This window comes from Corvus kubaryi, unplaced genomic scaffold, assembly GCF_017639235.1.
Source record: "Corvus kubaryi isolate FWS band 111438036 unplaced genomic scaffold, C.kubaryi_AGA036_p1.0 37292, whole genome shotgun sequence".
NCBI classification, from domain to species: Eukaryota; Metazoa; Chordata; class Aves; order Passeriformes; family Corvidae; genus Corvus; species Corvus kubaryi.
This window is the reverse complement of record NW_024581091.1, coordinates 1,916,868-1,943,828: the sequence shown is the minus strand read 5'-3', so window position 1 is coordinate 1,943,828 and position 26,961 is coordinate 1,916,868. Positions and strand designations below refer to the sequence as shown.

Genomic DNA, 26,961 nt, shown 5'->3' with positions numbered 1-26,961 from the left:
AGTACTCAACAGCCTTTTTCCCTCATAAGAGATAACCTACAACTAAAGAGAACTCAGCCTTCAACCTTAATACATATCTAAGGAAATTCCAGTATTACGCAGTTAAAGACAATTTTATAGGTACAAGATTTAATTTTACAATAAATCTCCTGATCTCTCATTATTCCAGCCAAGTCTGAGAAAGTACCAGTGGACAACATGAACTATAATTATTTCTGCTTTGACTGCAGCAAAGGCATTAGCACTGCCAGGTATGCTCCTATGATCTTTGGCACAAGACCCTCAGTATCAAAAAGCCAAGTTAAAAGGTCTCTGAAGGCTGTGACGTGTGCATCTACATGCACACACAGACACAAACCACCAGTGCTCCCCCTCCTCTGACGGGCACCGAGCCCCAGGAGCTCAGAGCAGCTGTAAGGCAGACCACCCGTACAGACAAGGCTGCCATCTAGTGTGCTGCTGGCAAGGGAGTAACTCGGGGTTATTTCTGCATTTTCTCTGTGTGAGTGACTAAAATCCCTAATGCTGGTTAGAACTGAGCAGAGCTGCGCCGTTGAGTTTAGTTTACTTTTCAGATACAGCCTATCAAGTGTGTTACCACATCCAGCTCTCCTGCGCACTGAATTACCTTGAAGACCTGAGCCCAAAACGTGCCTTGGTTGTAATCTTCTTTGGTACTTGCATTTGGACAAAACTTGTGGCTTAACCAAATCAATCTCCCCAAACTTACACAAGTACTGCCAGCAGTCCAGCAGTTATGGATTCTGGAAGTGGACAGTGTTGAGCTCACCTCTGGTTCAAACTAACCTGCTCCAGATTCACGAGTGCATTATTTCAAAAGACTCAGGGCCACATTTGGAGGGAGCATGCTTACAGACGTTCAATTCTACTACTGAATCAAATCCTTAACTTGGATTTGGAAGGAACGCTTAATTTCAGCTAGCACATTAGCCATTCTTCCCAGCTAGCGGTGAGACATTTGACTGTAAAATGTGTGCAGGCTACATTCCCATCTCAGAAACAGGAGTCTGATTCGATCCACACAGGATACAAGGGAAAACTATCATCCAGAGTTTCGCAAACAAACCCACCCAGTCACTTTCCTAAAGGATTAACAGGTAACGTGCACGTCCAATAAGAAAAATACTCAACTGTAGGCAAAGGTAGTTTTTTTAAGTTACTCGAAATTCAACTTTACTGTACTTTTAATTGCAAGAAACTTGCTGATAGACAGCCAAGCATACACAATCTGTTTTTTAATATTGTCACATCTTCCAAGTCCCACTAATAAATCTGATCTCAACAAAACCAGTTATAGGAAGAGTAACTAACAAGCAGGTGTTCAGCAATTAAGAACACAAAGTAATTCCAAGTAAAAACCATGGAAATAACTGACTTCACGAGGAAAAAGTTTATTCAACTATTGCCATATCAGTACAATAAAGCAGCCCTTACATGTAGCCACTCAAAAAGGACAGTACAAAACATTAACATAATGTAATAGATCACTTTTCTTTCAGGCATCTTCAAAGGACATATCAGACCCACAGAATCTTCTGCTCTGGTGTGCAAGAAAAAAGCTGGAAAGGAATAAAGCAAGCAGGCAAAATTCTCTTCCCATCTGACAACATATCTCTGCTGTTGAGAGCCTCTTGTCAGTGAAGGTGACACAAGCAGTGTGGAAGAGCTAAGGTTATTACCATTTCTGCAGTAATTGAGCCAGTAACTACCAGTTTCAGACAGTGAGTTCCTAGTGCACACATTTTCAAAAAGGAGAAGGAAAGGAAGACAGGCCCAACTGTGCCCTCAAATGCTCAGAAAGAATGTTGTGTACACAGCCTGCACGGTCCTTGGACAAGCAGGACATGTTGGAACTGCTGAGCAACCACAGAGCCCTCATTTACTGGGAAGCAAAGTAAGCCTTCAAGCGTCCCTTACTTGATCTCAGCAGGTCAAATTCTCTGTCCAGCAGTTCCTCCTCTGTCAGCTTGGAAAAATTGTCCTCTCCAAACGGATTCCAACCTGACATATCAGGTGGGTTACTGATGTTCTGCTTTGGGTAACTGGCAATCGCTTCAGCATCAGGAATACCTGACCTGTAGAGTCAGTTCAAGGAAGCAAATAAAGAGAAACATGACAGGATTGGGGATCAGGGTCAAAATCTGAGACATGCTTCATGATACCAAGTCCTACACCCAAGCAGCACACGTGCATTAAGAGCTCATCCCAAAAAATCTGAAGGCCAATTTAAGGGAAGCCTAGTAGGAAGCTATATAAATATATATCCTGGTTTCTAACATCAGTGAAGCTGGACAAATCTGTAGGGTTTTTTTAAATCAGAAAGGAAGGGGGTTTTTTTATTACATACACTGTTGTTCGGCAGAATTCATGAGAAAGCCATCATTTATTACCATTTATTAAGCAAAGGCAGGTCCAAGGACCACTGCTGAGGGACCGCATCTCTTCTGAGGTGTACATCATGTTAAATACTCAGGTCACACCTCTGAGCACAGGCGTTAGCAGCCCTAGGACATCAATGCCAACTACAAAGCTGCTCTTAATAGGGTGTTTGAAACTGCTTTCAGATGCAGATAACCTCATTCAACATAGGCTATTGACCATCCCAAGCAAAGTGGTTAGCAGTCAGCTCCTGGAGTCTTGTCCATGAACAAGAAATACTGGAAGACAGATAGAAATTGTACCAGGCTCATCTGTTAACAAACTGTCTAACTTTGCTCCCAAAATATCCTTTACCACTGAACACCCACTGTCCAACTGCTCTAAGTAATCTCTTACTATCAAAGCAAGTAATTTCCGAGGAAAGGATTTGGCAGTGCTAACCACAATTAGTAATGCAAGCCACGAGTAATCCCCAGGCTCACCTGAGCCACAATTCTTACCTGTTTGTAGGGTAGGGAAGATCTGCCACTGTTCCACCATGCACTGGGAGTGACCTGGGGTAGGAGATTAAGGCCGGTGCAAAGTCTTGTGGAGAAGTGATATATTCAGGGGACTGCACCTGCTGTGCCCGCTGCTGAGCCAGCATCTGCTGCTGCAGGAGAGCCTGCTGGTACTGCTGCACCTGGGGAAATTGGGGCTGTGTTACCAGAACACACAGGCTGCCTTAATCTCTTCTGCTAAGTAACAGCGCTGCTCTTGCAGCCAAACACACCCACCACCGCCACCCTCCAGAACACACGGGCGCAGAGAAACCGCTCCAACAGGTCAGTGAGACTGGTTTTCTTTTCCAGTGTATTGCCACTTAGATTTTTGTAATTATTGCAACTCAGCTATATGCTACTGCAGCACTGCTAATTGCGTTTTCACCATGCTCTATTCTTAAATCTTAATACAAGATTTCAGGACAGTTTCTCCTCAATTTTTAAAAAATGGACTCTGGCAGTTAACTCTCTTGCTTTTCAAGTAAGAATTGGACATCACTCTCTTCTGTCACTTTGTAATGTAACAGGTATTTGTTGCTGTGGCCAGTACTGGAAACTTTAACCAAGTATATTTCAAATAAGCACAGACCTTCTTAAGAAACTCAGGATAGATCCCATCCTATTATTAATACACAAGTGCAACTCCAGACAAGCTTTCATAACCTAGTTTGGGTTAACTTCCCACCAACTAAATACCATTTTAGATGCCCAACTGCACACTATTTACCATGCCCAGAGCTCAGTACAATTAGCCAGGCACTTCTCTTCCTGCATCTACACAAGAGATTTACAAGCACAGGCTATATTTTAAGACTGTACCATCTCTGTGACATACCATGGCAGGATACTGTGACTGGGCAGGTTGCTGCTGGTACACAGACTGCAGCAACAGCTGCTGCTGGACCATCTGCTGGTGCACTGCTTGGTGATACTGGAAAGACAAAAAACAGCTTTAAAAAGTCACGATGCCCCCTCAGAAATAAGCAGATATTTTAATTAATGCTTCTTCTGACTATCACATCTATGACTTCACAGCATTTTTCAATTAAGATATCACATAATCAAGAACCAGCTTGCAATTGAGTCACCGCATTTTAATCACTCTGTTTGGAAGCTTTTTCCTTCCCCCACTCCCCAGCCAATTCTTAACAACGACAACAAAAAAATCAGACTACATATTCAGCACTGGTGCACATACAACCATCTACTGCAAGCACAACATCATCACCCATAATCACTCCTAACGTTTATCCCAAGCTCCTTTACACAAGGGTAAAGCCTTCATTTAAGTCACACAGTGATGATGCAAAGCAAGATGGAATTCAGAGTCACACTGCAAGAACAACACAGCTCAAGGCAAGCAACTTTCTAGGACAAACATTACAGGGCCTATGAAGGGACAAACCAATACTAAGAAGGGACAGAAGCTCTTTCAGCTGGAAAAGTACAGGCAGCAACATCAGAAGTGTGGAACTGGCACATGATTCCAAGCGTTATAACCACCCACAATACGTCTCAGACACTTGTCTAACAGATCTGACTGTACCTGCTGGATATAAGCATCCTGCATGGCAGGCTGGTGCTGTTGGTGCTGCAAGTGGTGCAGCTGCTGCAGTCTCCAGTCTCCCTGCTGCAGCTGCTGGAGCACCCTGTGCTGCTGTGGGGTGGTCCCTTGGGACTGTGAGATGTCTTGGCCGTTCCCTGGGCGCGTGGTTCCTGTGACAGACAACACTACTGACATCCAGACCCCTCAGCTTCAGCCAGAGCTCTCCCTGGCAGTTTGACACCTCAAGCTGACACTGTCTGTGAACTTCTTTTCCCAGTCTGACAACCAGGACACCTGGCAGACACCACATTTACTTCTTTAAAAGTAATTCCAGGCCTGAAAATGAACCATTTCTACCTGCAAGATGCTGGAAGCTTCCTCTGGTCTCATGACAGCAAGCTGGGTTCCAGAGTTCTGCTTTACTAACACTTAAGTTACACACTGCAGGATCTCAAACCCTTACCTCAGAGCATAGAGCTTTTGTATGCATCCAACACAGACGTATTTTGCATTTTTTTCCCCTAAGGAAAGTATTAGCTCACTCATCAAACTCCCTTAAACAGAACACCTGATTAATTTTGCCATTCAATTGCTTTTGCAATCTTTTAAGAAACAGTTACTACCATAAATTTCTTTCTTGCACAACGTGGTTTATATTCCTGAAACGCCCAGGAATGATCTGTTCCTTGTCCTAACAGAAAAAGCTTTTCAAGTTGGATGTTATGTGGATCCCACCTAGTAAAAAGTACTTACACCTGGGACACAAACTTTCCCAGTGGCCTTTTGCTACTTCTCCAATACCATCCCTGAAGCTACTCTTCTGCAGCAGACACATAACAGCATGAAGTGCAATCAGAAAGTGTTCTAGGTATAAATGTCAACTATTTAAGTGAATATTTAGCAGAGCCATAACTCCTTCTGTATGAGAAAAAGAACAAGAATTTTTCGAAAACCCATTTAACTTGACTGAGTCTCCCCTAATTCCTCCTGCACTCGCAGTGCCATGTGGGATGAATCTGTCAGTCATGAGAAAAGTGACTTGCTTCCAGCCTACGAATACCACCAACATATTGGTGCTACCCTCATGACTTCTTGAGGCACAGGAGAATATTTTTCCTACTACAAAAAACCCAGTCTGATACAGAAGGGCTCGGTACTTTTTGTGAATTATTTGCAAGTCAAAACAAGCATGAACTTCTGTCTGCAGTGGGCAAGTTAATTCAAAAACCAGTGTTAAGCATAATGATTAAACACCTTCACTTCTCAATCTGCATTTAGTTTTTGTGGCACCTCAAATTTACACTTCACACATTGCAAGTCTTGCAGAAATGATGAAGATTTGGTTTTTGGTATATAAAAAAATAAGACAGATTAAAACTGAATTTTAACTGTTATCCCTAGTAGAGCAAGAAGAAGAATAAAGGCACAGTTCCTTCTTGGTTTGTTTTGGTCCATCCTTAGACTTTAAGTTACCTTTTTGCCCACGACTACCGAATTCCCCAGGAACTTGTACTTTGACAGGAGTTGCTGAGCTCTGGATCGCCAGAACACTGGAAGGGGCAGTGCTTGAATTGGCCTTTGGTCTTTGTCGTGGTGCAATTGAGGTTTCTGTTGGTCCAACAGCATCTGTTATTCTGAAAGGGCAATTTTTCCCATATAAGATACTTGATGAAAAGACAACTATTTCTACTTCAAATTACACATGGTACATCTCTCAATAGCTCAGTTATGTCTTAATCATGTGCTACTCTACTTCTGCACTGCACGTAACTATCTTAAAATTTGCTTCCTAAAACTGCAGTCCTGTGCATGAGTCCACAACCCTGTAATGAGAAACATGACTGCTGTTCATATGTACAAGAAACACAAGAAAGGAAAACCTTACGTGCTAGGTCAAATTATTTCTACTTATACTAATTTCTTACGGTTTTGTTTCTATTTTTTGCAAACAGCGCTGATAATGACAGCTGAATATAAAAATATCCGAGTCACACGTGCTGGTAGGTTCAAACCCAAACAACTTTGATTAACAAGGAATGAAAGGGTAAAGGATTTATCCAGCACCAGCCTAAAGTGCATACACAGTCTATCATAGGAGAAATCAGAAGCATGAATAAGAAGTTCCAAGGTTTTGGGTTTGTTTTTACTAACAAGGACAAAAAAGTTAATATTTTTCCATAAAAACTGAATTTGTCAAAAACAACTAACAAAACCCATTTACCTACAAAATATCAGGCTCTTGGTTTCGCTCCCGAGATTCTCAATATAATGAAAAAAGCAAAGGAGTGGAATCCAAACAGACTTGAAGCTCTTAGAAATGCAGTTTATCTAATGACTTCTTTTACTGAGGTAATATTTCATTTATTAACAAGAGTATGAAGATGGGTTTTAAACAAACATGTATCTTAGTAACACTAGGAGAAAGAAAATGTAAAGTCAGATCCTCTGCTCACCTTGCTTTTATTTGGCTTTTTCTAGCAGCTGCCTCACTAGCTGTCATGGGTTCAGGAAGAGTTGAAGGGACAGGAGAATTCTTGGGAAAAATAAATATGAATAAATTAAAAAACCAAAATCCTGAAAGAAAAAAATTCATTACATATTGAAGGGGAATACTTGGATTCAAGACCTCCACGTTACAAGGCTTCATGCAGAACTCACAGCTGTAGATGGAAACGGTTTTATCTTAACAGTACCTCTATATCCTCTCAATCTGTTGCAGAAGTAAAGCAGAACCTGACTGGTCTGACTGTTTTGTCAACTACTTCACTTCATTTTCACTACCAGCTATCAACAATAAAATACAACATGTTCTGCAAGCACTTTTGTGCGAGTGCACAGAGACTTACTTCAGCCTCAAGCTCCAGAACTAAAGCAAAGCCAATCTTGGGAGGAAACCATTCTTAGCACACTTGGCTCTTCAACCAGAAGACAAATTTCAGAAAACCATGCAGCACCAAAGCTTCTACAGGGTTTTATCTTACCCCCACCTCAATCACATTCCTGAATGACTTCCACACCATCTAGATTATGTTTTACAAGTAATATGGCAGCTGGGGACAAAGAAGGAAACCCATCGTCTCTAATGACAAATGCACGTAAGGAACGCAAATCTGAATCTGGTCACAAATGATAGAGACAGTTAACTATCAAGTATTTCAAGACTTCCTCGTTTATTTTAGTTTGTGGTTCCAAAAGGCAACGCTCAAATTTACGGAGCACCTCCCTCTGCAGTGATAAAGGAAAAAAGGAATTCAAAAGGATCTCAGAAAGTTCACTTGTCTGCCTCTGAAGACAGAGCACTACAACTGATACCTGTTGCAAACTCAATTTCAGATGGATTTTTCCTGATACTTGCCTTGAGAACCACTTTATAATACTCAACATTAGCTAAGTGTCCCCAAATTCCATGGCACAGTAATTACACCTGTGAAGCAAGTGATCTTGCAGACCAAGCTCAGACCCCCATGGAAAGCAAGGGAAGAACGCAGGCTGACCCAAGTACTGCTGTGTTTGCTCTCCAGCTCACTGGAGCCTCCCAGCAGACTAACAAAATTGCTAAGGACGATTAAGAGAAGGGTTTATCAAGAGCAAACAACACACGCTCTTGACACTCCATTTACAACGTTAAGCCTTCTACTGTCAACAAGGTTAACAACTGCATATTTCACATTGATTGTATTAAGAGACTGCTAATGGCTAAATCCTAAGCCAGGTATTGGTGCAGCATCAATGCAGTTCATGAAACTATGCCCTCAAAATTAAGAGCATATTTTGCTTACGGAGAACTCATACTGCGTGTACACAACATCAGCTTGACGTGGTCTCTGCTGTGTTTTACATTTAGGAACCAGGCATATGACAGAACTGACCTGATCTGTCAGCTAACCTGATGGACTTGTCAATGCTACCTATATAACACACTGAAAATATTGAAGGAATTCAAGAGTACTTACATTAATATTCGACACTGGACAATCCTTTTTGGCAATTTTAAAGGCAAAGTAAGACACTTGAAAGATATCAGGTCTCTGCTCTTGATCTGGTTCAAGCATATATCCTGCAAAAATTGATAAAGACATATCACTGCTAGATCTCAGAAAGCCTGTTGAGACAGCATGCTACCAGCAAGGAGAAATTCAGCAGTTCCACCAAATCAGCTTACCATCAAACAGTCATTTCCACTGTTATCTTGGGTTCTGGGGATTTTTAATACTTTTTGTCAAGTCAAATGGTTTACAGGGTCAAAACCAATTGTAGAACATGTATGCTGCTTGATATCCTGACACTCAGCTGTGCAAAAGGGAGCTAAACTGAAGTAGGAATTAGTAACTGCAGAGAGAAACAGCACAAAACCAACTCACAGTACTAACATTTCCCAGGGTTAATACAAAATTCACTGTAGCTAAAAGGAGATTGACAGATCTTACTGCATCATGCTAAGGTTTATCATTTTTTGTCTGTAGGTTTCATTGACTATGAACAATCTTGCATATAAAAAAATACAGTATCATGAATAAAAGGACTTTTCCCTGACAAGACACACAATTCCTGATACTCCCTCTCAAACATTTGCTTCCCGAATTAAAACGTTTGGTGTTTTTCCAAGAAATCAAAGTTACTGTATATTGTCTCCAACATAACAGAGTATACATAATCAGGCAATCTTGCCTAGATAATCAGAGAACCTAAAAACACAATAAAATATGCTTTCTAAAAAAATCCTAAGCCTCTAAAAATGCTCTGCTATGAAGTAATGAACAACCTATCAAAATATAACTTCTCACTTTTGACAAGCAAAGTGAACGACATTTGCACAACTGCTCAGTAGTACAGCCAACCTTACACATCATTTTAAAAGAAATCCTCAATAGGTTGAAAAAATAGTTTTAGACAGATTCTAGAATTTTACACAAAACCATTAGTACATGTTCTGTACAGTTCACTGCAAGTTTAATTTTTAAGAGATTTTACAAAATAACGGATTCCAACACTCAGTTGCAGCACCATGACATGGAAGCAGAAGACTCACTGAAGTGACTCCCGCCACTTGACTCTGAAATGTTAAATTCATGGGCTGGATCATGTCCAGCTTGTTCCTCCCCAGCCTCTGCCTTGTAAAAGAGCAGAGAGAAAGGCCACAGTTCCTGAAATACCTTTTATGACCAACTGCAGCTTTTTATGGCTTCCACTCCAAACGGAAAGAAGGGAAGTTTACATAAGGACATTCTGCCCCACCCACATATATTCCATGTCAGCATTGCTCATCTTGGCACAGCAGTTCACTGAATTAAAAAAATCTGCATTCAGACATAGGAGAAAAGATTAAAACCCATACTCTTCTAAAAAAAAAAAAAGTAACACTGTGACAGAGAAAAGTACTTAAGTCATTTGAAAATTTGTCTCATTTTGTCAATACTGGCAGAAGGCAAGTGCTTGCCATCACAACTGCTGTTTCTCAGCTATGAACATGCACTCAAAAAAGTGTTTTGGATTCGGCATTGCCTATTACATAAAAGTATCAAATACTCGGTCAACACATCCATAACTTAAAGTTCTAAGAGCTCCTACTCGAACCTTTTGAATTTTTCATATTCTGTCCATCTCACTCTTTCAAGTGAGCCTGCTTTAAGTGGAAAACAAAGACAATACTGATGGTTACTGTAAATATTAGCTCCCACATCTCTGTGCCTGGGTAATGCATGATTCACAAGCCTCAGAGCTGCTTCTTGTCCAAAAATCTCTCTTCGTACACTTTGCCAGAATGTATGCCAAACTTTTACCAGAGTTCATGTCCAACACTTGGGGTTGCACAAAATTTTCCTGATTTTTGTTCCAGTATAAATCATGGAACTACTATAAAATTATCCCCAGTGCAATTAATCTTAGCACATTGACGTTGCTATGCTAAAGCTGCGCTTCAAATTCATCTAAGCACAACTGTCCAACTTGCACAGAAAATACCGTCAATGGTCTGACATTCCACAGAAAATACACACTTAAGAGCAAAAAGGAAGTATGAATAAAAAAAGCTAAATAATAAATACAAGCACTCTTTGCATTCCCCCTATTCCTTTGGGGTTTATGGACACCTAAGGGAAAAAAAAAAATCATCCTTGAGTCCCAGAGAAACCAAAAGGTTCCTTGAGCTTCAGCAACGCTCTTGGGGAGTTGAGAGGCACAGCTGAACGCGGCAGGTCTTTACACTGATAGTGCTCAGCAGCACTTGCTGTGCTTTTCTGGCTTTATGAGATGAAAGAGTTGCTGCAGTGCCTGTGTACTTACTTATCAAGCAGTGAACGCTGTGGGAGTATCGCGAGCCGTCTGGGATAGTAAAGCTTCCATCGCAAATGGCAACCTGACTTTCTCCAAAGGGAAGTGAAAAGAAGCAGAGCTTATACAGCAAGCAGCCCAGTGCCTGTGAAAGACAAACACAGGCCCTGTGAGGGGATGAGGGCAAGCCCCTTGCCACGACACGGCAGCACCAACAAGGCACTCCACCCTGGCTTCAGCGGCTGCTCACACTCTGTGTAGGAGCTGCACTTCGGAACACAGCTGATGCAACGAGCTGATGGATCAAAAGCAGCTCTAGCAACACTTGCTCTTCCACAGATTCCTGTAGCAAACCAAGTACAAACCAGAGCATACCAGGAGCTGCATTCTCAGTGTCCTATCACCCAGAGATATCACAACTCTTTGCACTAAATTACGTATTTGTTTTCTTCTCTGCACATCAACTAATAAAAAGCACCTTTCTTGACCATGCTGCCAATAGGTTTCCATGAGAAATCACTAGGGACTATCAACCAGAAACTAGAGCCAACAAAAGAAGAGAAGTTCTAAATCACATTCCCCTTCCTTTAAATTAAAAGCAAAAAAAATCAAATGTGGGATTTATTATATTTACAAAAAAATCTAATTACCCAAGCTATCTCTACTGTTGTGTTCTACAGCTGCCCAGTGTATTTCATTTTCCAATAATTAATTTTTCAGTCAGTCAATGGCAGTTTTAATTCCCCCTCCTTAACCAGTCCTACCTGGTTTTTTTCTTACCCAGATATCTGCCTTGGTAGTAATTGGCTTTCCTCCATACAGATTGATCATCTCAGGAGCTCTGTATGAAAGTGTTGTGTACCTAGCAATATAAAATAGAGAGGACATAGTTGAAAACCTTGCCTCAGAACTGAGAGGATGTTTTCCCCATCTGCCATGCACACACCAATCACACAAGTTTCAGACATGTGCCTGGAATTGTCTTGCACGATCCAAGTCATTACTGCATTTGCAGCAGCACAAATAGTACCTGAAGCAGCAATATTAACTATCATACTCAAGAATAAGTCTTCAGTCAGCTAATATTTGCTTTTAGTGTTATTTCCCCAAAAGCATGGACTTTTGCCAGAGTGACTGTGCCAGTCATTTCGGAGGGGTAACTGCAGGGTCCTACAAATGCAGATTTCATAACACTAACATCTCAAAACAACTGTTAAACTGGTACTTCAAATACTTCAGAGGTGGAAAAAACCTGTATCACTTCATGACTTGAAAACAAGCAGCCTGTATGTAACCCTCTGCAGTAGTTAGCCCAGAAGAGCAAAACCAAGGTAATACATGTTTTCAGGAGTGTGTCTAAGAAAAGTTGAAATACTTTTCTGATCAGTCTTAGGAAAATGAACATGGACCATACTCTGTAAATGAGACTACATAAATCCATTGCAATGCTTATTTACATCAGTTGTTATCTCAGCAAGTATTTGCATAGCAGTATTGAAACAGCACAAATTAAAAGCATCCAACTCCTACGTTGGCCAGGAGCCAGACATATATTTTTGAACAATTGAATTTCAGAACAGCATGCTTTTTTCCAACAGTTTTATTTTTAAGAATCTCACCTTTGAAAAACAATCTGTGAGTAAAAGGAGGAAATGTTATCAAATACCTCCAGTCTTTTACTAAATTTACGCCAAAATTAATTCAAGATCAGCCATTAATTTCAATTCATTGGTGATACATGCACACCGCACTATAATACATGGAGCTTCCTGGCAGCACAGTCATTGCTTATGACAGGTCACCTAAAAGTAAACTTACTTTTTAATTTCTTCTTCAACCATATTAACACCATCTCTTTGAGGGTTCAGGTATTTGTTAGTGGCACTGCCAAAATCACAGAGAACGTAGTTCCCATTATCATTTAACAATAGATTCTCCACCTTGAAAGGAAATCAACACACAAAAAGCAGGTTAATATAATAGCATTCATTTCCAGGTAAAGTTTTATTACATATTCTCACACACAAGCAGGAAGTTTTCAGCAAAATCAACTGCTAAACTTAGTTTTAGCAATAAATGATGTCCTATGGTTAACGTCTGTTTATAGCTCCACCAACAGCAAGCTCCCAACTAGAAGTCTGTCTTAGGGAAACCTCTCCTATATCCTCAACCCTTTTCAAGCAGATCACTGATTTTAGCCTGGATTTTCTTACGGTGAAGTTCATACCTTCAGATCCCGGTGAACTATAGGTGTTTTGCACTGATGCAACCTGGCAACAGCTTCACAGGTGTCACAAAATATTCTCATTACTTCTGACTCGGTGAAGCCTGTCTGCAGACGCTGGTTCATCTGGTTCACAACTTGCCCAGCTAAGGAAAGAAGAGACATTTCTTTCAAGTAATTCCTATCAAGTACAGAAGTAAAAGCTTACTTATATGCAATAAATCCATAAATATGATGTAAGGAAGTTTTCCACAGTTACTGTATTTGAACAAAACAAACCTGGTTTTCCTACTCCACACTCTTGTATCACCCTAAACAGAAAAATTATTGGCTCAAATGAAAACAATCCAGTCCCTGTGGCTGAAACATGTTTGAAACCAACTGCTGCACGCACAAAAAAGCATCCATCACACCAATACGTCACCTCAAAACTGTCTCTTGCATTGGGATCCATAACCCAAACTCTGTCAGCCGACTGAGCTCATTAATTCACTCTCTAGACACCCTCTCTGTCTTTCTGGAAGACAAAGGAGGAAGAAAGGGGAGGCAGGGAAGGGGGCAAAAAAAGCCCTGAACTTCCTCCAAGGAAGAAGACCTCCCTTTCCCTTTTCATAGGTGTCTTTTAAGATTGGGAATCAGTACTTCCCTGTTTCTTGCAGTAATTTTACCAGACAACACTAAGCTCTTCCTACCACAATGCTCACTGCACACAGAAATGACGAAGGACTCTTGCAGAGATGCAGCAGGGCCTTGGTGGGCATTCTGTCAAAGAAGGATGCTTGGAACACAGAAAGCCCAACACTGTCAAGTGATCTGACAGCTGTCGTCCACGGGGCTATTTACCAGGATCGTTAGGGAAAAAGTACTACTAACAGCGAGTCAGAACTGAGCTCCCACAAAGGTACAGAAATTCACCCATACAAGCAGAGTAAAAGGCCAAAAATGTGGCCATTAGTTTTCAACTTCTCCTTATTCCATTCCCCAAAATGTGCATTAAGGTTGTTTTTGGCTCCTTATGGTACAGACTGCACAACCTGTAATGCTTACTGCTTCTACTGCAAATATAACCCACATTCACCCCAGCTCAAAGTATTCTTTGAGCAGTACAGACCACAGGATGGCTTCTTGCTAGGCTCAAAGTATTTGCTTTCTTAGTTGCAGCACTGGTTCCACTATCACCACTTACTTGGGTTAACCACCACCTCATACTATGAGGCCAGCACCCAGTCCCCCTAGATTTTAGATAAACCTCACTTCAACTTAAACACACTGGCAAGTTTATTCCACGCATATGGGACGTGGGGGAAAAAAAACCCCAAACCAGACAGTCCCTGACTTAGATATTGTTTGAAACAAAGTTACATTGTAAAGCAGGAACACAGGGCGAATATCTTTTTGGACAGCACTATCAACCCTAACTTTAATATGCCCATTTGTAGCAAATCACCTGTCAGGTAAAGCTTCTTCAATGCTGGCATCTAAAACAAAAACAGCAGAGGGAGAAAAGTGGTGAAAATTTGCCCATTTTTCCCATCAAGTTATGTTCCACATCCATGTTGCTTAGCTCCACCAGCAGAACAGCACAACTGCACTCCATACGTAGAGAATTAATTTCCCTGTTTATAACCATACTTAATTACACAGCTTTGTGAAACTCACGTTTTGCCCAGTGCCTAAGTACCAATGCCAACAGAAAAGTGAAACGGACTACCTGGATTCCAGCTGTAACACATACGTGTTAACCTCTTCTATTAAGAGAACAGTTTTAAGTAAAATCACAGGTGACAGTACAAACATTTTCCTCTGGAAACCTAGGAGGTGACTCTTACCTCGACAGTACTCCATGAGGATGAGCACCTCCCAAACGTTATCACTTAGCAAGTTGACAGCACAGTCCAAATAGCTCACAATGTTCTTGTGCCCAGATAACTCTTTCTGAAAAAGAAAACGTGTATTACGTTTCAGTACCGAGAAAATTAAGAGAGATTTTCAGTTGCCACTGCAGCACTGCAATAAATTCCTTTTGCTTGGGAACCAGACGTACTAACCAAACTGACTGTGGTATCAAAAACATATTTGAATAATTCCTTCAGAAGTTATTCATGTATCAACCCTAAAGCCAGCATCAGTTCCTGGAAGTACCGGCAGAAAAACAGGACCACAGGATCAAAAGCAAGAGCTGTCTAGAAACACTGGAGAGGCATTTGATGTGTGTACGCTACCACCTGACACATTGTCCAGTTCCAAATAATGGCCTTCTTACCATAATGGTGATTTCTCTCTTGCAGACGTTGAGGTCTGGCACGTTATTCACGCACATTCGCTTCAGCGCGCAGCGGGTCCCGCTGGGGGTGCGTACCAGAAACACGGTTGAGAAGCCACCTGGAGAACACAAGTACAAAAAGGAGAAGCTACTTGAGTTTGTTGGTATTCCTCTAGTCAACATCACTACATACTAAGGATGAGCAACAAAGACTATGTCAGCCATTGAGTGACAAGTAACAACCACTTGAGAAGTTAAATATTTGTTACCTCAACCCATTTCTCTTAAACCAACTATTCATGACAAAACCATTGAAGTCTTACTATTTTCTTACAACATTACACGAAAGCATTAGAAAAGCATTTTCACATTCAAACGAACGCATAAAGCACAGAACGACTATGTATTGAGATATCAACCGTGAAGTACTTTCAGGGTCATTCAAAAACCTGAATCAAGTGAAGGTACATTAATTCCCTAAACCCACATCCTAATATATAAAAAGTAAAATTTTAGGAAAAAGTCTTGAGAGATACTGAAGAGGTCACGTGACTGTTCAGGTTAGCCTCAATAGCCTCCCTGGAGCCCCAGAGAGCACAAGCAATCAGCCCTAATGAAGTGTTTTTATTTAAACCACACTGAACGTGCAAAGTAGAATTAAGCAATTTCCCACAACCAGTCCCACCAGGAACATTCTTAGTCCAACAGTGCCATGAACTGGGAACCACATAGTCGAGCCCACTTTCCAGTATGAGGGGTTTTTTCTCTCTTCACTGGTAGGGAAGAATCAAGGAAGCAAGGAAATACACACACAAGTGAAACAACCCACACAGAAAGTAATTCTCAATTCTCGGGAAACCAAAGTGAAAACCAACACTCCGCTGTTTTATCTGCCTCCTGTTAGTCCCGCCTGCTGCCCAAGAAGGCCACACTGGCATCACCTCAAGGCTCACATGCACAGCTTTCCCACAGTTATAGGAAATCCACCTCACAGGAGAGCTCATGTAAATCCCTGCTTTCCTTAAGTGATTGCTCTCTGATCGAAAGCCAGCTGGCACCACAGGAACTTTGTACTAGGGCAGGAGCATCAGGACAGAAATACGTAAATTAAAATAATTAACTATGCAGATAATCAGGCAGCCAATTGAAATGCACACATTTCATGGTACCCAGTAGCATCTGCAAGTCATGTTTATGAAGTATAATGTACCTCATTTGATGCAAGTCTCATGTGCTTGAGGAAACAAGCACATAATCATTGCCACTCAAGAAGCCAAGTTTTATTAAAGAATTTCTCTTGAAGATTAAATATTTATTATTTTTTAACTTAATTCTCATTCAGTCAAATGACATGCCAGGCTGTCAAAGCAGAATTACTGCCAAGTTTAATTCAACAGCCTCACCCTAGTTTACACAGGGCCTTCTCAAAAAATTCACAGGACACTCACTCTTAACAGCTTGAGGTCTAATGCTGAACTCCAGCTGGGACTGAAGTGATCCAAGAGGGCCCCCGAACACCAGCCTGGGGAATTCTGCCAGAGTGATGTGCAGACCTTCGTTAGCAGAAGAGTTTTTGTACTATCCTCACAATAAAACTATTTGGTTTTTAAGCACCAATATTTGACCAAAAACACAAAGCAGTAGTCAGGTAAAGCACAAGAGTCATGATAAGAAGATAATAATCACTTCTTGACTTTTTAACCAGTTTTGTAGCCTTGAAATTCTCTCTGACTAGCAGGAAGACAAAACAGAACTCCAGATATCAAGTTTCCCTGACAACTGTTCTGATGTAACCTGAGCAGACACGACTGGGTAAAAAGCCATCAGTGGAAAGTAGCGAAAAGCCCCTAAATCCTCAGCCAAGTGCTGTTCTTGCCATTAGGTGGCGATATCAGCCAGCAGTTGAACCCTAGGGACTGTAAAAGCAGACCTGATCCTGGTTTTGGCAAGAAGCAGATCCCTGATCTTGAATGGTTTTCTATCAGTAAACACCACCGCTGTAAAACCCTTTCCTCCAAGAGTCAAGTGGCACAACCCTGAGCAAGACCCGACCAGGTGAACTGTCCTGATAACAGCCCACGGGTTTTCTCACTGCTCCCCTTCCTGTTCTCTCCCTCATCGCACCGGGCTGTGTGGGGCTCAGTTGCTGACTGGCACTAAAACACAAAAAGGAGCTTCATCTCTTTCGGTCTTTTATTTCCACCAAAGTCACTCGAAGTTTAACTTCTCAGAAGTTACACAGGACAGCCACACTGCACTTTTCCCTGGAATGCTTAGTAAGAAGCCTTTCAACAGCATTTGCAGCTATATAAGCCAATAGATACTTAGCAGAATAAAACTCCTTAAGAAGCTCACACCTCTTTCTTACCTTTCTGTCCTTGAACTGTCTTTTTGTCACCTTAACTATGCACTTTTGGGATCTTAATATCAGCTAACCAGCAATGATTTGGGCTTTTTCTGGGCTGGGTTTCTTTGTTTTTAATGAAATTCTACATCAGCCACATGTGTTTGGTTTTTTCCTTTGCGTATTTAAGGTCAACCTTGACTAACTCCACAGGCCTCAACATGCCATTTACACTTTACCATGTTACACTCCTGAAACTCCAACCAGGAAACAGTGGAGCTGTCAGAATTCTAAGTACCCTATTTGCCTACTCAGGTAGAACAAAACAAGGCTGAAAAATCTTCCGGCAACTTTACCATCTTTCAGACTGCTGAGAGCCACTTTGTGGAGACAGTCTAGAAGAGTATTAACAAAGACATTCTGAAGAAAGTTACACATATTATGTACATAGAGACAATAAGGTTTTTTAAATCATACAGATTTTTTGGAAACGTATCTAAGTACCAAATGTTGTTCTCCAGGTAGTGAACCTCTTGCTTATTTATCCAAATCTCAGACAAACAGTACAGAATTTCAGGCACAGAAGGATTTTGCCTCTACAGTAACATACAGCAACCACTAATCACATCTGTAAAAGCTGAACCAGGAATGGCAGCTACTACAGTATAAATGGTTCCTTACAAATCCATTAAAACTTGGCTGTTTTGGAGACGTGACTGAGTTTTTAGCATCCATTTCCATTCAGACAAATAAAATACGTTTTGATAAAGCTAACAATTATATAAAAGTGTATTTGCAGATATTGTATTTACATCTGTTTTTTCTGCACATTTCAAAACCCGAAATGAATGAAGAAATAAATGAATAAACCAACAGATCCTAGCTGCTCTCATGTGCCTATGTAATGTGGACAGTTAGGTATTTAGGAGCTTTCTCAACAACTCAATATAATCTTGGGCTCAGGAGGACAGTTTTTAAAGACATGAAGCCTTGGACCCGTGAGCCCTAAGATGGGTTCTAAGGCCAACACGACTGCCTCCATTACAGCACAGCTCCACGCTGGCTTTACATTCCCTGTGGAAAGCTGTTCTTAATAAAGCTCAGCGTAAAGCTATTGTTAACAAAGCCCAACAACAACCTAAAGGATAGTTTATTTCTAATTTGAAGTCTGCTCCCAAGACAGGCTCTCAGCCTCACATGACCTTGGTCAGGGTGATAGCCTTGTGTCCCTCTTCACAAAGCTATAGAAACAGGTTCAAGTGCAATTATTTCCCTGTGACCCATCTACCCACACATATCATGCTAACCCTCTTTTCCCCCAATTTTGCAAAAAGATGGCTATCCATCCACATGCTAATTTCCTTTAAAATATCAGGTCTGGCTTTTTGGCATTCCAGATAGTCTCCCACACAATGATAAATTTCAGTACACTTACCTGTGTTCTGAATCAACTTCTGCACTTAACAATACTTTCACTGCTAACTTACTCTGAGAATCACTTGATGCCGGGCCACTTGTACATGTCTGCTCCCTGTTAATTCCAGAGACAGATCTTCAAGACCAGGCTGACCTGGAGCCAGAGCCACCCCACTCCAGAAGTGACCTGCCTCCCAGAACTGAACAGCCTTCCAAGCACTGTAGCTGCAAGGCCAATGCACTGAAGAGAACCAGTTTATGGACTATGAATCCACTTAAAACACAGAATAAGACCAGTTCAAGCATGAATGCCCTGCAAACAGGCTCCAGCAATACGAACAAATAAAACCTTACCGCAAGTCCGTAATGACAGAGAGCAGTAAGACCCTATCAAATGTTTCAAGCATCTTTCTTCCAGGTGAAAAAAAAAAAAAAAAACAACCCAAACACCACTCCCCCCCCACCCCCACTCTGATCTCTACATCTTATGTGGTACTCAGACACAAAAGAAACCAGTGTCCAAAGGCAAAGGACATGAAGAAGAAACTCCAAAAAGAATTAGTCCTTCTCCACAACAAAAGCACAGCCTCAAGAAAAACAGCTCTTCATATTCCATGCACTTTTGTATGTACCACTGGCAAAGGCCCTTTTTCAACTAGCATAAATCAATATATCCACGTGCTATTTTACCAGGAATTTGGCATTAACTCCTTTCCGCCAGAGTTGCAGGCAAACCCGTGCCAAGAGCTGTTTCTTGCAGCTTGCTTTCAATCCCATCTTCATGTTCTGTATAACACACACAGGCATTCTGGCTCTCAAGAGTCCTTCCAGAACCCTCATATGCTGCTATGGTGCCACAGAGCCTCCTCGTCAATCCTGCTGCTCCATTTCTCTTGTGGTGTGCTGCTACAACATCCATAACTCTGTATGTCCATTGGCATCCTACTGGGATAGTTTCACTTGTACAAATTCTCAGAACCTTCCCCGTCCCCACAAGGACAGCAGTCCTTACTCCCAGAGGCACTGCCTTCTGTCAGTCAGTACAGATGCTGTATCGCAGGCACATGGAGGAGTGGCAGGCTAAAACCATACACAAGAAATACCTGAGTTTTGTGTAGAAAATATTAATTTAATTCTTGAAGCTATAAAGCTTTCTATCTGTTTTTGACAGTAAAACCTTTAAAAACACACAGAATTCAAACATTTGAATTTCTCATCAGATCCCAAACACTGCGTGATTGTTGAGGGAGTACCTTTTAATAGAAACTTGCAATGTCTTTTTCAAGCCTTATGAAAAACTTTCGATGAAATGTTTAGGTTTTGTCACACATTCCACTGGAGAAGGAAGCCACAGTTCCGCTTTCCTATTCTTGAAGCACCTCTGCATGAGACAATGAGGGGATGCCCTACTACTAAAGGTCTGTTTTCCAGCAGTGCAACACAAACTCCTGCAGCAGCTGGTGGGTACCTCATGCCACACGCCAGCTTCCAGAATGTGGGCTGAGGAGCATCCAGTGCTCACCGTCACAGAACACTTCCACACTCTGCTTGCTCCAACACCACCACCTCAGTGCCCCAGTCACTGCCAGCCGTGAGCATTCCAGAGCCTGGGAAGGCGCCATACACGACCTGCCAAGCCAAGCTGTAACACCTGTGGGTGTGCCCACTGCCTGGGAAGCAATGGAAAGCAGCCTTCCTGCTGAATAAAGGCAGCATTAACTAACACAGATCATATATGCACATCCACCTTTCTGCACACTTACGCCTATGCTTTTGTGCACATGTACATGGATATTTTTAGTAAAGCTTACCCCACGAGCCTCAGTCATGAACACAAGGCTCTGAGATACAGCTCCATCCGGAAGAACATTTGACAGATGTTGCTCCCAAGCTCAAGAGCTCAGCATTCCCCACACCAAGAACAAAAATAGCTCCCCACTTGTAAAAGACTCAATTTCTACACACACATTTCAGAGTTCAGTATTTCTCCACTTCATTTTAAGCATGCAGACAATGCATTCCAAGGGACATACCACTGCTCCCTTTCCCACTGCCCACACAAATTCCCACCATGTAACAAGCTGCCTATCAGGGCTAGTTTAGACAAGTAGCACTGTTTTCCTCAAATCGGCATCCGCTCCTACGGCAGCGCTGGGAAAACAGCAGCTGTGAATCACATCCCAGCAGGACATCACCATGCAGCCACAGCAGGCAGGTCTGCCACGCTCACCTCTGCTAATGGCACTGTTACCCTGCCACAGGCAGGTATGCTCAGATTCCAGTTCTGCCAGCATCAGCTGCAGGCCAACCTCAAAAAAAGCTCTGACAGAAGCACCAGAGACTGCCTTGGGGCATCCAAGACAACTGAGTTACTGAGTGAGCTGGGAAAGCTGAATTAAGGTCTGCTATAGACTTTTGTGAAAAGTTTCTGTATTTAATAACACCCATGCACCAGACATGCCCAGGGGCCAAACTTGAGATGCTTAAGATTTGGCCTAGCGAAAAGCAAAAAGAACAGAACTCCATGTCCTTCAGTACAGTCCATCATCACCCCACCTGCTTCTCCATGTCCAGGTGTCTTGCTAGCCATGACTACCACTTCCATGGCATCTTCTGCATGACAGCCTTGGCTACTTGGCTGCTACAGAAACAAAAGGCACCAATTTCCTAATGCAGATAAATTTCCTAACATGCTTGCAATTCCTGCAGTAGTCTAAGTCCAAGGAAGTTGAAAACAGATTGACTAAATAGCTGATTTAATGCATGCTTTAAAAAAACAAACAAACAAAACCAAAAAACCCAGTCATTTGATACACCCTGCAAGGAATAAGTCTCATGCACCCAAGACAAAACATTGTATTTCTTAGGGTAAAGCCTATGCCTTCTCATACTGTGGCTGGAAAAAGACCAAAAACCTCTCTGTATTTCAATCTTTAATGAAGCTGCTTGAGAGTTAGTCACAACCACTGTACTACTTTCATGTATTACATCATCACCACCTCCTGCTGTTCACTAGAAAAAAAAAAATCTAATGCACTTACCTCTACAACCATATTTAACAGAAGCTTGTATTTAAGTCAAGTAATACTTCCTTCCTGTCTATAAGGAAAGGACCACAGAACATGACCAGCACACCACCAACAGTTCAATTTATTGACTGTGAAAAATAATGTTAACCTCTACTTACTCATATGTGCTTTTCACAAGAAAGCTTTTGAACTTATCCAAGACATTGATAAGACACATACAATGAGCATCCACTGGCATCGTTTACAAAAAAAAAAAATCCCAAAACCTAAAAACTTTGAACAGCAGTTTTATCTTTTATGTCTTCCCCACCTCATGTCTTTGTTCACTGAACCCAGCTCCAGCTGTAGTTTGTTCTGACCTGAAAACAGAGTGAGTTGGAAAACCACAACAATGACGTGATCTGTGCATATAGGCTCAACAAACACAGAGTTTGCCATTCTACAATGGTGAGGTTAGGAGCATGAATTAATTTTGTTTTATAGATGAATTTTATATGTCATTTGCTATGGTTTTTTTAATAAAGCTTGATTTTAGCTCCGGTATAATTAAAAAAAAAACCAAATATAGTTACAAAATAGTTAAATCAGTAGGTAGATATTATATAGCCAATATGGAACCACCATGACTTTTCTGGAACTGATCTCAATTGTCATACCATACAGTTACCAACCAGTTAAGAAAGCAAACACCTTTTCTTGATCAAACTCGTACTTGCTCTCTAGTTGGTCTTTCATTTTCCTTGAAATCACTGCTTTAATCGTGATTTCAATGTGGAAGGCCAGGAATGCAAAGCAGAGCTCTCCAACCTCCCCCATGACTAACCGTGCACTGAATGCCCCCAAGCTGCCGTGGCACAGGAACAAGGCCCCAGACACAGCGCCCAGCTCCAGCCCAGCGGCTCGTTCACGGCGTCCTGGACCAGTGCCACCTCTGGCTGCCACACAAAGACAAGAGCCACCAGGCTGTGCAGACACAAACCAAGCCATTTGTAACGCCAGCGGCACTTCAGACTGAGGCAGATGTCACAGGAAGATTCTCTGGTTTCCTCCTTTTCTAAGGCATCTTACACATATAAATTAGTAAGATGAAGCCCATCTCAACTGCCAGGAAGAGCCTACAGTGTCACTCACCTTGACATCTGAGCGTAGGTCACTGACCATTTCATCCAGGAGCACGACCAGAACTAGACTGACTGGCTGGAATTAGTGCTAAAATACTCAATACGAATAATTAAGAAGGATTTTCATTATCTTACCTCATATTCTTTAGCTGTCTGCAAATACTGGTGTATGTTTAAACTCTGGCATACCAAAGAAGTATCCTGAGATACAGACTTACCTGGCATAAGAACAAGGGACCAATAAGAGCACAGTATCTGAGATCCAACCTGCTTACACCAACAGAATTATAAACAATTTTAGGCAATAATACTTCCGTGGCACCCACATGGGGGGGACAGGCAGTTCTTGAACCTCTATCTGATACATGCTGAATACCTTTGAATACAAAGCATCTCTTAAGACTTTGTAGCACTTCTGTGCTTGGGAGTCCAAACTTCACCATGTAACATTTAACAATTTTAAAAGATACACTGAAATTTCATAGCCGTCTAAGCAGCTTGATAATTTTAAATAAGCTATGCTGCAATGGCAATAGGATTTGAAATATCAGAGTCAAGATTATCAAAATCATTTAATACCTCTCATACACCTCCTGTGTTTCAAGAAGGAGCCAGTCAACGGTGGTAACTCAGAACAAGGCAGTTGTTTATTAAATGGACTGCTCTGGAAACTGGTGGGTTTGGGCAAGTATCAGAAAATTAAAGTGTTAGGATCCAACTACCATCTAAACTCACAGAGGTCCTCAAGCAAAAGCCTCCTCTTAAAAATGCAGCTACACAATTTGATGTCAGTTTAACAAAACAGCAAGTCATAAGAAAGGCATAAAATGTTTAATGGAGAAATCAAGTCTTTCAAGAATGCACAAAGATGAGAGGATAATACTGCAAAGTCACACCAAGGCTGAAGGAACTTGAAGACTACGAGACTAAACCAAATTAGATGCAGCACACTGCTTCCTTTTGAGTTGCCAAAATCATATAAGCTTTCTTTTCTATCTTCAGACTGCCTAAGAAGCCTTTGGATAGGTCCTCCTGGGATCAAATACCCCTCCTGCTGCTTCCACAAGTTCTCATGAAGTAAAAGCCAAGTGATAATCCATCTAAACTCACCTCAAGTTGAAGGTCTCAACTCTATAGATGCAGACTGTGCTACTGAACTCCACGGAGACACAGCAAGGCTCAAAGGATGCAATTATTTCATTTGCTTTTTTCCAAACGATTCATTTTCCTGCACATCATGCACAAACCAGAACTGATCCCATGTCTAACGCTGACACACTAAATTTCATTCACTCTTCCTATTCTAGTCTCATGAACGCACGTTGTATTCAGGTCAGGTTCTTACGCATACATGTCAGAAGAGTAAAATTTAGTGCCTCACATTCTCTAATGATCTATTTGCTCTGCACCACCTTTGTAGTTATATACAAGTTAATTATCCAGAACAAGAAAAAAATTGTTTAGCAACCATTTCTCTAAATAAAAGCACATTCAGTTTTTCAACCTGCAAGAATTGCAAAAGAACATAAGAAAATGTCATATTAATCACTGACTTCCAAAGCTACTTTTTTGTTTCATAAGAGACAAAATGCTGCAACAATTACTCATTACAACTGCTACTGAAAGACAAGACACACAGATAAAAATCACAGCCTGAGTAACAACTTCTAAAAAATGAGTCAGTTCAACAGAACTGAAATAAACCAGGAACTGGACCATCCCTGTTTTGGTACCTAATTGGTAGAGACTTGCTCATTGAAGCTTCTAGGCACCACAGGAACAAATTCATCCATTAAAATAATGTGCAAGTTTGGAAGGAAGCCCAGCAAATACATGACTCTGAATAAAATTTCCTCAAGCCCTGTAACATCAGAATTCCTATCTTAGTTTTGTGTGTGGCAATTAAGGCACAGCATGTTACGGAAGGGATGAGGAAGAACCCATCACAGAGCCAGCATGTTCCATACTCTACCTGTATCTCTTGTGCAGACTCGTATGACTCGGGGCAAATCCCTTCATCTTTGTTTCTCCATCTGTGGAGTAATGACTCCCAAGAGCGATGCGATGCTCTTCACAGCAATACCAGCTTTGACATCTCTTGAAGAGCAACATAAAGACTGCTCAGAGGTGCTCACTCTCACTTGAGTCTCTATAATCATTTCTTCAGTACTTTCACCACTAGCCTCAGAAGCAAAGCAGACCTAATGACCAGCAAGGCTAAGGGAAGACTCTCCTGCTTTTACAGGGAGAACACTCCAAGTCTGCCAATTTTCAGTTTCTCTCGACAAGAGTGCTTTAACACTTGGGTTCCTGCTGCTCAAGGACAAAGCAGCATGTTTTCTGCTATCAAACCAAAAGAAGTAATCCCTATTTCATTAACACAGTGCCATAGGATCAACGTTTTTTGTTTGTGGTTTTTTTCCAGTTGGCAACCTTCACTTGTCTATTTTCCTCCACCCTGCCACTGTTCAGAGACCCAGTTTCACAGATGAACCCACCCATATCCAAGACATCCCACTGGAACTAGAAAAAAGTAACCAACCTAGACAAGCAAGAGCAAAGAACATGTGAGTGTGGAGAGGAAGGGAAACGTTCCTACCTTCTTAACCAGGAAACAAACACTCAAAGAGACTGAAATCCACTCCCAAGACAACCAGGAAAGCAGGAACAGAGGAATTCATGCTCCTTTCTTGTCAGCAGCTAGACAGTGATGCAGAGAAACACAGACCCTCTCCTTGGAGCAGAGCAGGGGTTTGGTGCTCATCGCGTGTCTCCATCGGCTGGAGGAGAAAACACAGGACAAGCCAACTCTGCTGCAGCGCAACAACAGACCAGAGATGACGTGACCTGCACTGGCGCACTGCTGCTCGGCACCGCTGGGACCTGCAAACTACTCTCAGACTGCCAGCTCCAGGTACCCCTAACAGGCAAATATCCCAAACACATCAGCAAGCAACTGTTCATCCAGGATATTGACAGCTTTTAAATTAAGCTTATGAACACAAATGAGGAAAACCTTCCATTTCACAATAGATGCTTGCGAGTCTAACAGTTTCTTAGGAAAAGGACAGCATCTGAAGCAATCGAGTTACAATCAGGCAAGTGATTGACCCTGCCTGTGTTCTGGGTTAGTCCCCAAGCTGTCACCCAACTCTCACACTCTGCCCTTTGGCAGGCACAGAGCATTCATAGCGTCAGTTAACACAGCTCTGCTTACAAACACCAACTCCTTCGACTGTGGCAGCCTGCTTAGCCAGAATATTACAGAGGCAAAAAATAGCTACAGTAAGTAAAATATAGCACAAGGTTAAGGAATTAGGAGAATGAAGACAAACAAAACACTGCAAACCCAAGCAATGCCAGAGACAAGCAGCACAACCTAAATGAGCACCTCCAACACCTTCCCTCTGAACCAGAGTCGAGATCTACTCAGCTGCAAGTGAAACACCCATCAAAGAGCATGTGTGCCCATTTACAGAGCCAACCAACATCCACAGCTGGAAGGGCAGCTGAGCTCACCCAGTTAACATGCTTATGCAATACAACATGCTCATTCTTCCCTGCTGCAAAAGCCAAGCGGGCCTGTGACTGCGCTGCACGCTAGATGCTGAGCCCCATCCCCGTCCCTGAGGTGTTAACCTCAGTTCTCTAGGCACAGAGCCACAGGAACCCTTCCCTGTGGGTAACATACGGGTTACTGACTGACAGCTCTACTACTACACTAACAACAGCCCAGAGAAATACGTATCCTCTTCCCACAGTTACCGGTTCCTAGCTAACATGTGTCTGAAAATGAATTCTACTGC

The 26,961-nt window shown here is 41.8% G+C and overlaps 1 protein-coding gene across 4 annotated transcripts in view; it reads right to left on the bottom strand.

Moving 5' to 3' along the window:
• The window catches only part of BMP2K (BMP2 inducible kinase), a 50,292-nt gene that overhangs the window by 15,836 nt on the left and 7,495 nt on the right, over nt 1–26,961 (bottom strand). For 2 of the 4 annotated variants that reach the window (XM_042026980.1, XM_042026983.1), the window contains exons 2-14: nt 15,246–15,364; nt 14,812–14,917; nt 12,986–13,128; nt 12,577–12,698; nt 11,539–11,620; nt 10,771–10,903; nt 8,442–8,545; nt 6,942–7,021; nt 5,962–6,122; nt 4,489–4,658; nt 3,778–3,873; nt 2,901–3,097; nt 1,939–2,096 (exon numbers count right to left, since the gene is read on the bottom strand). In XM_042026980.1, the coding sequence (XP_041882914.1) occupies nt 1,939–2,096; nt 2,901–3,097; nt 3,778–3,873; nt 4,489–4,658; nt 5,962–6,122; nt 6,942–7,021; nt 8,442–8,545; nt 10,771–10,903; nt 11,539–11,620; nt 12,577–12,698; nt 12,986–13,128; nt 14,812–14,917; nt 15,246–15,364 (1,671 nt within the window). The remainder of the gene's footprint in view (nt 1–1,938; nt 2,097–2,900; nt 3,098–3,777; nt 3,874–4,488; nt 4,659–5,961; nt 6,123–6,941; nt 7,022–8,441; nt 8,546–10,770; nt 10,904–11,538; nt 11,621–12,576; nt 12,699–12,985; nt 13,129–14,811; nt 14,918–15,245; nt 15,365–26,961) is intronic. The other 2 variants (XM_042026981.1, XM_042026982.1) reach the window with 2 other exon arrangements.